This window comes from Tamandua tetradactyla, chromosome 9 (assembly GCF_023851605.1).
Source record: "Tamandua tetradactyla isolate mTamTet1 chromosome 9, mTamTet1.pri, whole genome shotgun sequence".
NCBI classification, from domain to species: Eukaryota; Metazoa; Chordata; class Mammalia; order Pilosa; family Myrmecophagidae; genus Tamandua; species Tamandua tetradactyla.
This window is the reverse complement of record NC_135335.1, coordinates 109,719,720-109,733,914: the sequence shown is the minus strand read 5'-3', so window position 1 is coordinate 109,733,914 and position 14,195 is coordinate 109,719,720. Positions and strand designations below refer to the sequence as shown.

Genomic DNA, 14,195 nt, shown 5'->3' with positions numbered 1-14,195 from the left:
TTCCAAAATATAATACACTAATAAGAAAACTGCAGGATATGTTCTCTCCTCTCCTGGTGCAGGAGGAACAGAAAGTTGAGTTAAATATTGGCCCAAATATTTCAGTGAGATAAAACTGAATAAATATGGACTCTTTGCTTATTATGTATTACCTTTTTTACAAAATTTGAATCATACTATTATCATATTTAATATTCACTGAGCACTTTATCAATTTGGCTAAGTGTTCTAACAAAAATGATACCAATTAGCTTCTAAAAGTAGACCAAGTGACCTTGAGAGTTTGTTCGGAGGTTCTAGCAGGGGAGCACAGCTATTTGTATACCCTTGACCGAAGAGCAGTCTTCCTCTAGCAGGGAAGGTCATCCTCTCTGACTGAGGATGCAATTTTGGGAGGGACACACATGGAGTGGTGAGAGAGGAAGGGGACACCCGCCTAGCCAGCCATATCAGCCAAATCAACCCTGGCGATCAATGGGGTGACAGATGTTGCAGCCCCCAAACAACAGACTTTGTGGGTAAGGGAAGTGTTATGAGTATTGTCTTAACATGTTAGTTCACATATAAGGATATTTCCACTTTCATAAAACATTACTGAAAATGTGAAAAATCAGGTATGTGGCAGTCTTACAAATGTTTTAACAAGGGCTCCATCTCCAGGGGGCTTAAAAATATATATTCTAAATCCCTAACGTCACTTCACCATTTAGATACAATTTTCAACAGAATATTTACTACTTTGCATACTCCCTTTAGTTTTGTTCTTTTCTTTGAGAAATGTACAAGTTCAAAGACTGCCTAATGTCATGGCTGGTGATTTGCATTGGTAAGTAAATTAAAATGGCCCAGCCCCCTGCATTGGGCATTGCTGGAAGATGACCCCTCTTCGAGAAGGACTTCTCCAGAAGACAAAAACAATTGACCTGCAGGGGTTTTTCTGAGAAAATGGAAAACGCTGGTAAGCAACACCTGATAATAAAATCAGTTTAGGTTCAGTAGAAATAGCTTGTCAGAATGGACAAGCATATCATATTACTCAATGTATATCTGCTTTCCACTTTGCAGGACCTCTATGTATAATGGAAACAATGTCAGCCCCACTTTGTAAGAGCCCCTATAAATAAAATGGGAACTTAAAGTCACTCAGTCAGAAAATTTCCTCATCTGCCTTCACATTGCCCTATATTAATGACCCTTTCCATCCCCTTGGCAGAGTTCTCTTCTATTTTCTGAATGGCATGCTGCCTGGCTTATAAATCACCCAATAAAGGTCAGATCTTAAATTGTATAAAAGTTTTTTTTCAATTAGCATCTTTTTTCCACCTATATTATATTTATGGGATCTCTGCACTGGAATGATTTAATTGCAGGTTTTTAACTACATTTTTAAAAATGGAGAAATATAATATTCATATATTTGCACACCATAGCACAAGGATGGTGATTTCACTGAAACTTCAAAATTAAACTATGTGTCAGAAGCACTGTTATAAGAGGGTCCAAAATGTTTGCAACCCAATGAACAAAAATCAAATTTAGCATATGAAGCATAACTGAAAGATATATAAGCACTGGGTTGTTCAAAAGTTAACATAATAATAAAAAAGTTAACATAAGAAAAAGGTGAAGAATCAGACCACTGAAAATATTTTTCTTAACTATTTTGTATTTAGTCTGAGTTATGAAATCAAAAATTACCATTAGATAAATATAACTTACTGTTACTCACTGATGAGATAGTTACTTGAGCTGCTTAGTCTATTTGTATTCTGAAAACAGTATGTGGTTATACTGCTTACATTAACTAAGCAAGAATTTGAACTTTTGAGGAAAAAGGTTTAGTCAGAAGTTTGAGGAGACACAGGTAAGAAATTTCCTTTCTACTAAAAGAGAATCTTTAAGAAATGTCCATTAGCCAAACAAATCTAAATAAAATGATAGAAATGGCCAATTTTATTTTTTAATGAATTTTTTAAACAACAATTTATTGCAATTTTATAATGCTCTATAACTACTTTGCCCAATCTAAGTCACAGAATCAGACACTTGAACCAAGGTTCTCTGGGCTTTAAAACGAGCATTATGAGTCCAAGAAGTAGAAGTTTTGAATAAAGATAATAAAATTAGTTAATTAAGGTACTAAATTGTGAAAATTATATAATACTTAATTGGCATCTGGAGAAATGAGTTTAGAACACAACTGTCACAGTATGACCAAATTCTTTCAATATTGTTTACAAAGCAATATCAAAATAAAATAATGCAATTAATGTAATAAGAACCTCAAGTTCTATACAAATGTAAGATATTATTACTTTTAGACACCAATAGCCAGATTAGCTCAAAATGAATAACAATTATTCAGAACTACCACTGGAGTTACATAATGTTGAGTTTAGATACTGGCTTTGCCACTAAGATACATGAGCTTTGACAAGTTCCTTAAAGTCTCAAGTTGGTTATGATAACATCTAAGCAAGCCTGTTCTCCCACCTGCAGATTGTTATGAGGATTAAATGAGAAAAATATGCAAAGCATTTGCCCCAGACATTGAGAACTTGTCATTACTCAATAAATTGCTAATCACAATTGCTTTAAACCTGAAAGAGATGTTAGAGAGATCTAGTTAACAAAAAGGTTCAATGTGTTAGCATTCACTAGTAGCAAATCCAAGAATAAACTCTAAATCTATGGAACACCATTCCACAAATCCCTAATCCCTCACAGATTTACTTCATTACTTTCAAACAAAGATATGCAGTGATGAACTAAGGTGTAAGAAGCCACAGGATAATGACAACCTGGTTACCTGGATTACCAATTTTTCACAGGGGGTTGGAGGGATGAGGGAAGGTGAATAATTAAACTATTAAGAACTTTACACCTCATATTTGTATAAAAATTAAACATGAGTATAATGTTGCCTAGATTGCAAGACTCACTTAATTTTTATGGTAAAAACAGCAGGCTTCCTAGAAGATTTGTTTGCTGACAGACATGTGGCCATGCCCTCAAACTTTAAGACGTATTATTAACTGGAAAAAGGATCTGCTAGGAGATGGAAATCTATGCTTTCACCCCTACTGTTGCTCCAGTTTCATAAAATCCCAATTTTCTTAGTGATATTTTTAAAACTCTATAGTATAAACATCAGTTTTATATCAAACACTGAAACACAACCTATAAATTAGAAGTATTTGAAGTTTTTTACTTTTAAAATTGTAGACAAAGCAAAGATGCTACTCAATTCTACACATTCTATACTTAGCTTTCTGCTATTTATGTTCATGCTTAACTACAAAATTACCTGCATGTTGACTCTTTCGATCACACAAGAAAGGACATGCAAAACATGCATCTTTGTGTCACATTCTGTAACTTGCTGCAGTAACTGAAAAAGTAGTGTGAACATGGTTTCCAAATACTGTGGGAAGGGAGAGAGAAAAAAAGGTTTGGGATAGAAATGTAAAGACCTCTACATACATGCATATGGAAATAAAAAATAAAATTAAATCACAATGTCACAGCAATAAAAGCCAAACAAATTGAAAGCCAAAACCTTAGCATTACTCATACAATTTCAAAGTGTTCAAATTTCCAGTAATTAAGACAGTGATGTTTCTTTATCGCTGGTAAATGTGTCTGCTTTAGTGCTTAATTATTATTCTTAAAATTGAATAATGTTTCAGAGGAAAATTATTTCTAAACTGTGTTTAAATTTTATTGCTAAATAAACTTCTCACAATGTCTACAGTCATTACTGTTCTACATATGCCTGCTGCCAATCAAAATGTTTTGTTTTGCAAGGCTTACTCATTAGCGCAATAATGCCAATTATTGCACTCAAATGTCAGCTGTCTGATGTGGCCTTTATTATATGCTATATGGAGAGACATATTCATGTAAACATATACTTGTTATTCTAAGAGTGACAAAATATCTACAATTAGGAAATAGAAAACAAATACTCTACATCTCGTTTTTAATAACTGTACTATAAAAATTATGCTCAGAATTAAAATCACAGGATGCCAGATACTTATATAAAACAAACACTTGTTCTTTCAGATATTGGTTCATTTTATGTTTGTTTTAGATTTTTTTTCCTTAACCAACACTATAGAGGAGTAAATGTTAACTACTCATTCTTTTCTTGGTACCCTATATGGTAGGGGTCACATTTCATTCTTTCTCCATGTGACTATCCCATCATTGCAGAACCATTTGCTGAATTATTCTTTTTGGGGGGGAGGGTGGAGTTCAAGTCTATAAGACTTGGTATTCTGCTGTTCAATCTAATGTAGGATTTGCAATCTAATGTAAGCTATAGACATAGATACACAAATAATACAAGAGAGTAACCTAAGGAGTAAAAGAAACAGGTATACTTAAAATGAAAACTCTACATGTTTTACAATTGTAAAGAAAGGAAAAAGTCAGCTTCAAAAAAGATGACAAAATGACAAGATAGCTAACCAGAAGTGTGCAGGGTAAAAGTAAACTAAGATAACTAACCAGAAATGAGCAGAATAAAGGTGAACTAGGAAGAACAGTTTTCAAATAAAAGTAATTACCTTTAAAAAGTACAGTATACTTTTAAATTTGGCTTTAGCAAATAACAGATATATATATATATATTCAGCCATAAAATAACATTTAATATGCAAAAGACATAAGCAGAAATTTTTATAAAATCTGAAAAAGAATATTCTTACCGGTAGAAATTGATCTGTTCTAAACTCAAAATCATCAACAGGTGAAGAGCAGTTAAGGAATGCTGAACACTAATATATGAGGTTTATCAGGATAAAATGTATATAAAACAAATATAATTAACCAATCAAAACCTACTTTAAACTATCTCATAAATTTATAAAATAATTCACAACTTAAAGGTGGTGTTAACAAAATTCTTGGCAATGAGGTATTTTTACATTTCTCAAAGGATATTTAACTTCAGAGTTGTAGCTGCTTCAATACGGACCTAAAAGAAAGTATGAGTTCTTAATAATTTCAGAAATACTAAACACCATGAATATGAAAAGACAAAAAATTATTCCAAATTGCATTCTTACTCTATTTTGTTAATATTATAGTCACAGAAATAAAAGGATGTTCTCCTTATTTTGCAGCAAAGACTGAAAAGAAGAGCAAAGTATTGTCTACTTGTACTCTTCTGAGTTTCTCACAATTTGTTTAAGTAGACTTTAAACAACTGGGTGCTTCTGGGGAAAAAAATAATTTGCCATAAGATGCTTGAAGACGGTGGTAAGAACAGCGTGAAGGTGATGGTAGAGGAAAAGGGAAGGCTGAAAGATGTATAAATGATAGGTAAGGGAGGAGTAAAAGAGGGAAAAGGGGAGGAGGGAGAGAAAGAGAAAGAACGCAAATTCCCATCTATAATCTCAGTTACAGTAAACCCTTGAAATACCCAAAGGACTATCCTGAGATCTTCTAAATCTCCAACTTTATGAGAAGTGAAAGGTTTACACAAGCTCCCGATTCTCCCAAATCATATTTTCTTTGTCAATCAACAATTTATCCAGACAAACTGTATCATCACATATAATCTTCTGATCATCTTTCAAGTTTTACTGCTGACTTGCTCAGCCATTTTGGCATTGACTTACACACTTAAAGTAACATGAATCCAAATCAGGACTAAATTCTATAGTCTACTCTTTAAAATAGATTTAAAACTTTTATTTCTTAGCTAAGAGGTATTATTTTCTTAGACGGTATACTAACAGAATCTATAAAGACAATCAGTTTTCTCTTCTTACCATTTTTACAAAGAAACCAGTTTTAATCATTTTATAAAGCTTTTAAGGAGGTGTTGAGATGCTGGTTAGACTCATTCACCTAACATTAAGTTCTCTACTGCCAAATCTAGATACCAAGAGCCTACAGGACAGACGTTTTCTCTCTACCTTTTCTTTTTTTCATTGTCTGTAAAGGCATTATGAAGACCTTCAGATTTTTTTTAATTTTTTAATTTTTTAAAAATATAGCAACAAAGAAACATAAACATCTTAACTTATGATCATTCCAGTCTACATATATAATCAGTAATTCACAATATCATCACATAGTTGCATATTCATCATGATCATTTCTTAGAACATTTACATCAATTCAGAAAAAGATATAAAAAAAGAAAAAAATCCATACATACAATATCCCTTACCCCTCCCTTTCACTGATCACTAGCATTTCAATCTAAATTTATTTTAACTTCAGTTCCCCCTATTATTTATTTTTATTACATATGGTTTACTCGTCTGTTGACAAGGTAGATAGATAAAAGGAACATCAGATACAAAGTTTTCACAATCACACAGTCACATTGTGAAAGCTATACTATTATACAATCATCTTCAAGAAACATGGCTACTGGAACACAGCTCTACATTTTCAGGCAGTTCCCTCCAGCCTCTTCATTACATCTTGACTAACAACTGATATCTATTTAATGAGTAAGAATAACCTCCCGGGTAACCTCTCAACTCTGTTTGGAATCTCTCAGCCACTGACACTTTGTCTCATTTCACTCTTCTCCCTTTTGGTGAACTCCAGATTTTTAACCGATTTAAAAATTTTTGCTGATTATCTAATACGTAAAAAGCACTATGCCAAGTATTCTATTATGAAATGGGCTTGTGAAAAGACTGTATGATCATTTGCTTGATCATGAACAACTATTATGTCTCGGGCATTATGCTAGGTGCTGTTTTAAAAAAAGGGGGGGTGGTATACCTAGTCCTTGCTTTTACAGCTTACAATCAGGAGAAAAACAGATATTGATAATTACCCCCCAAAAAAAGTCTAATTAGAAAGGGTTAATAAGGACTGGATAATTCCCTTGAGAACTTATGTCATAGTCATTTTTAAATTCCCAGCACCTAAAAACTATGGCATACAGCTGGAACTGTATTAATAATTTAATTCACAGGCACCAGGACATGAAATCCACCCCTCAAAAAAGGAAACAAGCATTCAAATTTGACAACACACTAACCCCTAATTCTCTCCTCTCTGACTTTCCCCCTCAAGAGAACCATTTATTCCAGACACACTCAACCTCTAACCATGAATCTAAGTGAATAAGTACAGAAAATAAGACAAACACTTGAATGAAACAGGTGTTTTTTCCTTCTTAACAAAGGGAAGTAGACACATATTACCTGTAGTGAAAAAGGCAAAATGAATTGAGATGCCTATCTGTATTCTAGATGAACTGCAAGAATAAAAAGCCAGACCATAGGGGACAACAAAAAGTACAGGGAATTTGAGAACATAGAACAACATCTGAAATGATATGACAAATGAAAATAAGAGCCCAATTGGCTCAACATGTGCTATCCAAGAAACAGGAGGTACCACAAAGAGAGAGAACATATTTGGCAATAACTCACAAGTAATGAAAAAGAAACAAAACCCACATTTATAGAATGAAGAGCTAGGGAACAGGATATAAGATTGATACAAGAGAATCTTTAACACAATTCCTAAAACACTACTGTTCAATAAATACTTGCTAAATAGACGCAGGTAAATAATTAAAAAAAAAAAATGAAAACCTTCCTCTAATAAGATTCTAAATTTGATTTTTCATAGTGAAAGTCCAGACCTTCTGAAAGAGAAGTAAATCATTAAGGATCCAGTACTGGATCAGGCTAGGAGTCTACTCTACCTCCAGTTAAAACCTCAGAAACTCCTGGACAGATAACAAGCTAATTTTGTATTGGGGGGAACAAGTGCCATCAAGACAACAGAAACATCAAAGGATCCCAGAAATCATGAGAGCAACAGAGAAATGAACTAGAAGAATTCATAAATCAACATTATTTCTAAAGAAGACTGCTATAAAGGTAAAAAGTAACCAAATCCTCCTGTGCCCAGGGCCAGTGTGAACAGACCGAGGAATAATTGTCAGGGTGGTTGACTGCAGTCCGAGACTTGGACTAGCCCAATGACTGACCACTCGTACATTCCCTACACACAGCACTGAAGACAGCCCAAAGCTAAATCAATGAGCATGGTGCTGGACTCTGAATGAAATGGCAGTGCCTCAGGGACTTAATTAAGAACACCAGAAAAACATAAATAAGGCAGACATGAAAGAACAAACTAAGGAGAACTAGAATAATTACTTCTTAATGCAATTAAGAAAACTATCCTCATTCTTAGATTCTCTCTTAAACCTGCCTCTTAATTCTTTCAGTAAACATTTTCCAAGTCTTAATTCCCTGTCAGGCATAAGAGACAGTGGTATGAACAGCATTAGTATACTGCACTCCAGATGTACACACTTTATGGTACCTACTTGATACTACTTTGGTACTTGCTTTTGCTCTATTGCACAGTAAAATAAAGATCATATATTGACACAATTTGATGCATTTCTCCTGAAATACATATAAAAATAAATTTATTAAAAGGATAAAAACCGGGCGGGCCGCGGTGGCTCAGCGGGCAAAGTGCTTGCCTGCTATGCCGGAGGACCTCGGTTCGATTCCCGGCCCCAGCCCATGTAACAAAAACGGAGAAACAGAATACAATAAAACAAGAAAATGTTTAAAAATGTTTCCCTTTCTTCCTTCCTTCTATCCTTCCTTCCTTCTCTCTGTCTAAAAAAAAAGGATAAAAACCATCTTCAATTTATTTATCTCCTTTAAAGAAAAGGATCCTAAAATTCATTTTTATATGCACGAATAGCAGACATACGAGTTACAAACTCAAAACTGACTGCAGGAATCTTACAAGACTAAGGTTCCTGTTCTTAATCCATGTAAGTGGACTAACATTTTCAAGTCTCAAGCACAAATTTTTTTTCCTTTAGAAATTGAACATAATTGAATTCAGAATTCACCCTTGCAACTTTTACGATACAAACTAACCCAGAGGTTAAAACCTGTAGCCATGCAACTATGTGACGATATTGTGAATTGCTGAGTGTATGTGTTGGGAATGTTTGTGTTTTCTGTAATTTTTTTTTTAATTAATAAAAAATTAAAAAAAAAAAAAACCCTGTAGCCATGTTTTTAGATACAAAGAACAGGCAGAAAGCAAAAAAGAATTTCAATTCACTCTGCAATATCTCTGCCCGGACCCCAACTGCACCTACAAAAGCACACTGAAGGTTCGCTATAGTCTTATGTATTCTACTGAAAGCACCTTATTAAATGACACTGACTTTCCATTTTTTTAAAAGTTTCACTACTTCTATGGTAGTCGTCAACAAGCTCACAAAGATGATTTTTTTTTCCCCACTCCACAGAAAAAACCCTCATGCCCTGAAATTATAATACTTCTGGTTATACCAGATATATAAATAAAATTATATTTTATTTAGCTTCTCACAGAAGTGAAAGGTTATGCTTATACTAAATTTATTAGCAGTTTACTGCTTCTTTAATTGCAGGCTGCATGGATAACCTAGGTAAAATCATTAAAAAATTTTTGCAATTTCTGAAATTTTAATGCTATCACTGGTGCAGGAGCCTTGAAACCCAAACAAGTCCAGTATATAAACCAAATATGGGTAAAGAATCATCTGCGGTCCTGAAAAAAGGAGATTCTTTTCACCTAAAATTCAGCAGTGCTAGCCTATACTGTGGAAATAATGTTCTCAAAACTGAAAGTTGTCATAAGCACTACATCTGCCAAGTTCTAAGGGGGAAAGAGGGGAACATGTAAAAGTTTAAAAAACAGATACAGTAGGCCTGTTACACAGACTGTAAGACAGTAGTTCTCAAATTATAAGAAACTGTTGATAGCTCTAGAAAAGCTTAGTAGTAAGTAAGAAGAGGCAGTCAGTTAACAATAATTGTGTATAAATGCGCCATATGCAAAAACAACATGGTCAATGATAAATAGTATTTAACCTTCTTTAAACCGCAAAACACTTGCAAGCACTCAAACTTATAAGAATGCAAGTTTTTTTTATTATAAAGCTGATGTGATTAAAACACTATAGTACAGAAGTAATGATAGACAAAGAGAACAATGTAACAAAATAGCTGGAGAGGAAGCTAGCAGATGATGCCATGTTCACCATGTGCCCTTTCAGCCAAGAGAGAAACCCTGACTGTGTTCACTATGTGCCTTTCCACTTGGGAGAGAAACTTTGAACTTCACTGGCCTTCTTGATTCAAGGTATCTTTCCCTAGATGCCTTAGATTGGACATTTCTATAGAGTTGTTTTAATTGGGAAATTTTCTCGGCCTTAGAACTGTAAAACTTGCAATTTACTAAATTCCCCTTTTTAAAAGCTGTTCCATTTCTGGTATATTGCATTCCGGCAGCTAGCAAACCCAAACAACTGTATCAATAAGCAATAACAAAATAATGGTGGTCAAGATAAAATACTGTAAAAGATGTAAAATGAGATCTAGCCATCAAAAGACATAAAAGTAAAGAGCAAAGGCTGAATCTAAAGCATCATTTTCTCAAACTATATTCCATGGGTAATATATTTGTCATCTTGTATAATCATAATGCCAAAGTAAATATTTAAAAGCTCTGACCAGTCCCGCAATAAAGAAATCATTTAAATATTTAGCCTGGTGTTTTTCAAACTTACCTGGCCATGAGGCCATGAACCCCTTTTTCATTAATAATGCTTACTAAAATTCCATAGCAATAATGTCCTGTTTTTAAAGTATTGCCCTAAAGAACACCATTTTCTTTTCTTAATAGACTCAGTGTAAAAACAGTCTAGGACTCAAGAAATTTCTCTATCTCCTACCAAAAACCTAACTTGAAATTTAATCCTTTGTAACACATTCGTAATGCATTTAATATCATCTTACTGATAGCTTCTGACAATGACAGCTAATATTTCCAATAAGGAAAACAAAAATTAAACTATTACAAATGCTCTGTTCCTAACGCTATCAAAAGGAAAATTAATTGCAAAAACAGTAATCTTAAAAGTACTAAGGTGATCTTCTAAGAACTAAAACTAAAATAAGATTGTCAACCTCCTATGCTTTCTCTATTTTATAATTACAGAATATTAGAGTAAATTCTGTTATTTAACCAAAGAAAATGATAAACAGAAAATCTAAAGATCAGCTCTATTTCACTTTGGAATGTACCGTGTTTCAACAACAGATATACCTTTCAAGTTACATTTTACTTCAGTGAACTCTAAATGTAATTGTATTATCAAGAACACAAATGTAAAAGAGAAAACTGGGCAGAGCCTTCCCTTGAGCTCGCACATTCTCACCCTTCAAGCACGTCCTTTCTTTCTCTTCAATAAACTTTCTCACTCGCTTATTTAAAAAAAGAAAGAAAAAGAGAAAGAGAGAAAGAGACGTGGCTCAAGACTTTTCTGAAAGGCAGAGAGACTGAGTGAAAACAAACAAAAATGGGAGGGATACAAAAAAAAAAGATTAGACAAGGTCTTAATACAATTTGGGAGAAAATTATTTAATTTTATCTAAAAATAACTTAAAAGTCATAAAAGATAACTGAATTCCCTTTTTGAAAGACTATGCTAGAATAAATCTAAGTCCAAGACAAAGCTTATATTAAGTTATCAATATATCCACTGAGGAATGAAAATAAAGTACCAGTAGAATAAAATATTATTCTACACAGGGGTGACATCATCAACCTGGTTACCTAAGAAATACCACAGAAAACTCTCCCCTCAGAAACAACTAACAAAATGAAAAATCCCATTTTAACACCATAAATGAAAATTCCTAAAAAGAAATTCCAAAGCCAAAAAAAAAATCAAAATCCTTGAAAACCAAGGAAAATAAACAGAAAAGAATGAAACACATTATAAGGTTATCTCAAATAAAAGAATGACAATCTCTAACCTTAATAAGAAAAAAAATCTGCAAACTTTAAAGGGGTCTGAAAAACTAATTGCCTTCTTTTTTTTAATCTTACTGAAATAATTATAATTGATAATTAGAAACTACAATAGTAGAATTTGGTTAATTTTTTTTCAATGACCAGTGATAGAAAGGGCAAACAATAAACAGACTCCCTCTCCTCAAATCAAACTGCTCGCCAAATCAAATTAACTACAGCAGCAAAAGGCTATACACATACTAAAAAAAAAAAAAAAGAAAGAAAGAAACCATTCTGAACTTGAAGTTTAACATAAGTTAAATCTCATAATGTAAAGAACTCTCATATGAAGGAAGCTGATCTGCATATGAGTAGGGGAGATCAGAATACAGGGAAAAAGATAACACCGTCCATGTCTTAAAAGTTCAACTTCTATGTGAGACCAAGGGAGACATGTTCATTTGGTGCAAAATTTATAGTTTGGGTAGCGCATTTACCTAATTTAAAGTGTATGGTAAGTACATGGAGTATTGAATAGGGAGTGAGATCTTGGTTTGTGCAGGTTAGTGTGGTAATCCGATATATCTCAGAGTAACCCGGGCAGTGAATGAAGAAGTATGTGCCAAGTCCCCTCGGGACTAGGAAGAAAGAGGGCAACATTCAACTTCCCCATTTGGAGAATTTCTGACATTCTTACAAGCAGTGGGGACAACCAAATCAGTATCTTGGGGTTCCCTCCTATGAAACTTACTATTGCAAAGGATAAGCTAAGTCTACTTTAAATTATACCTAAGAGTCACTCCCAAAGAACCTCTTTTGTTGCTCAGATGTGACCTCTCCCTCTAAGCTAACTAGGCAATTGAACTCACTGCCCTCCCCCTATGTGGGACAGGACTCCCAGAGGTGTCTATCTTCCTGGCAAAGTGGAACAGAACTCCCAGGATGAGCCAGGACCCGGCATCATGGGATTGATAAAGCCTTCTTGACCAAAATGTGGAGGAAAGAAATGAGGTAAGATAAAATTTCAGTGGCTGAGAGACTTCAAACAGAGTCAAGATGTTGGAGGTTATTCTTATGCATTCTAAAAATATCTCATTTTAGTTTACAGTGTACTGGAGTGGCTGGAGGGAAGTATGTCAAACCACTGAACTGTGTTTCAGTAGCCTTGATTCCTGAAGACGATTGTATAACAATATACTTTTACAGTGTGACTGTATGATTGTGAAAACCTTGTGTCTGATACTCCTTTTATCCAGGGTATGGACAGATGAGTAAAAAATATGGATAAAAATAAATAAAAAATAGGGGGGGTAAGGGATAAAATAAATTGGGTAGATGGAAATTCTAATAGTCAATGAGAAGGAGAGGTAAGGGGTATGGGATGTATGAGTTTTTTCTTTTTTCTTTTTATTTCTTTTTCTGGAATGATTCAAATGTTCTGAAAAATGATCATGGTGATGAATACATGATCATCATGTGCATTACGTGAACAACTAATTACATGGTGGTATTATGAGCCCCTGATTGTACACCATGTATGGACTGTACGGATGTGAAGATTTGTCAATAAACATATTAAAAAAAAAAACTCAAGGCATTAATGCAACATACCACTAAGTCCTGATCTTGAAGCAAATTACATATTGCCTCATATAGCATGGGTCTTAAGTCAGACTTGAATTTCACAGAAATCCACTGACCGATGAGCCAAATCACCCTGCGTCGTAATGGCTTATACCTAGATAGGGAAAAATCATTAAATTAAAGTGTTTAAGTGAAAAGTCAAACACAAATATACTGCAACCTAAATTCTTCTTCATTACAGAAACATAATATGGATTTTCACATAAAAACCAAGACCACTTCTGTTCACTCATTACCAAAAACTGTTAACTAGAATAGGCATAACTAGCTAATGCTTCAAACCCCTTATGAAGAGGCCCTATAAAGTCTCAAGAAAGGAGTTCCTGTATTCAAATTTACAATTCCATTCTGTTAATTTCATAGATTATTTTCAAAGCACTGTGAGAGACCTAAAGCTTACATAAAATATTCACGTAAACTTAAAAATGACTGTGGCTAAACTCTTTAACTTTATAGGAAGTGCCCAATTACAGAAAGCTGTACAATTACCAAGAATAATTTTTTATATTAAAAAGTTTTTTCAAAAATTGCATTAATGTGTACATACATTTCTTTTTCTATTGCTAAAGGGAAATAGAACATCTCAAGGCAAGAGAAAAATCATAAAGCTAAACATCTGTTTCTATGAATTATACACTTATCTTGATTTTGAGGCTTGCCCTTATGAAAATTGTTTCTAAAACTGCCCCTGGCAAGGCCTGGGAGTTCTTTCCAGGTAGTCTTTTTGTTGCCCAGAT

The 14,195-nt window shown here is 33.8% G+C and overlaps 1 protein-coding gene across 5 annotated transcripts in view; it reads right to left on the bottom strand.

Annotated features, from left to right (window-relative positions):
• IPO11 (importin 11) overlaps positions 1-14,195 on the bottom strand; it is a 337,786-nt gene that overhangs the window by 146,853 nt on the left and 176,738 nt on the right. For all 5 annotated transcript variants that reach the window (XM_077117257.1, XM_077117259.1, XM_077117260.1 and 2 more), the window contains exons 16-19: positions 13,426-13,552; positions 4,951-4,984; positions 4,716-4,756; positions 3,308-3,424 (exon numbers count right to left, since the gene is read on the bottom strand). In XM_077117257.1, the coding sequence (XP_076973372.1) occupies positions 3,308-3,424; positions 4,716-4,756; positions 4,951-4,984; positions 13,426-13,552 (319 nt within the window). The remainder of the gene's footprint in view (positions 1-3,307; positions 3,425-4,715; positions 4,757-4,950; positions 4,985-13,425; positions 13,553-14,195) is intronic.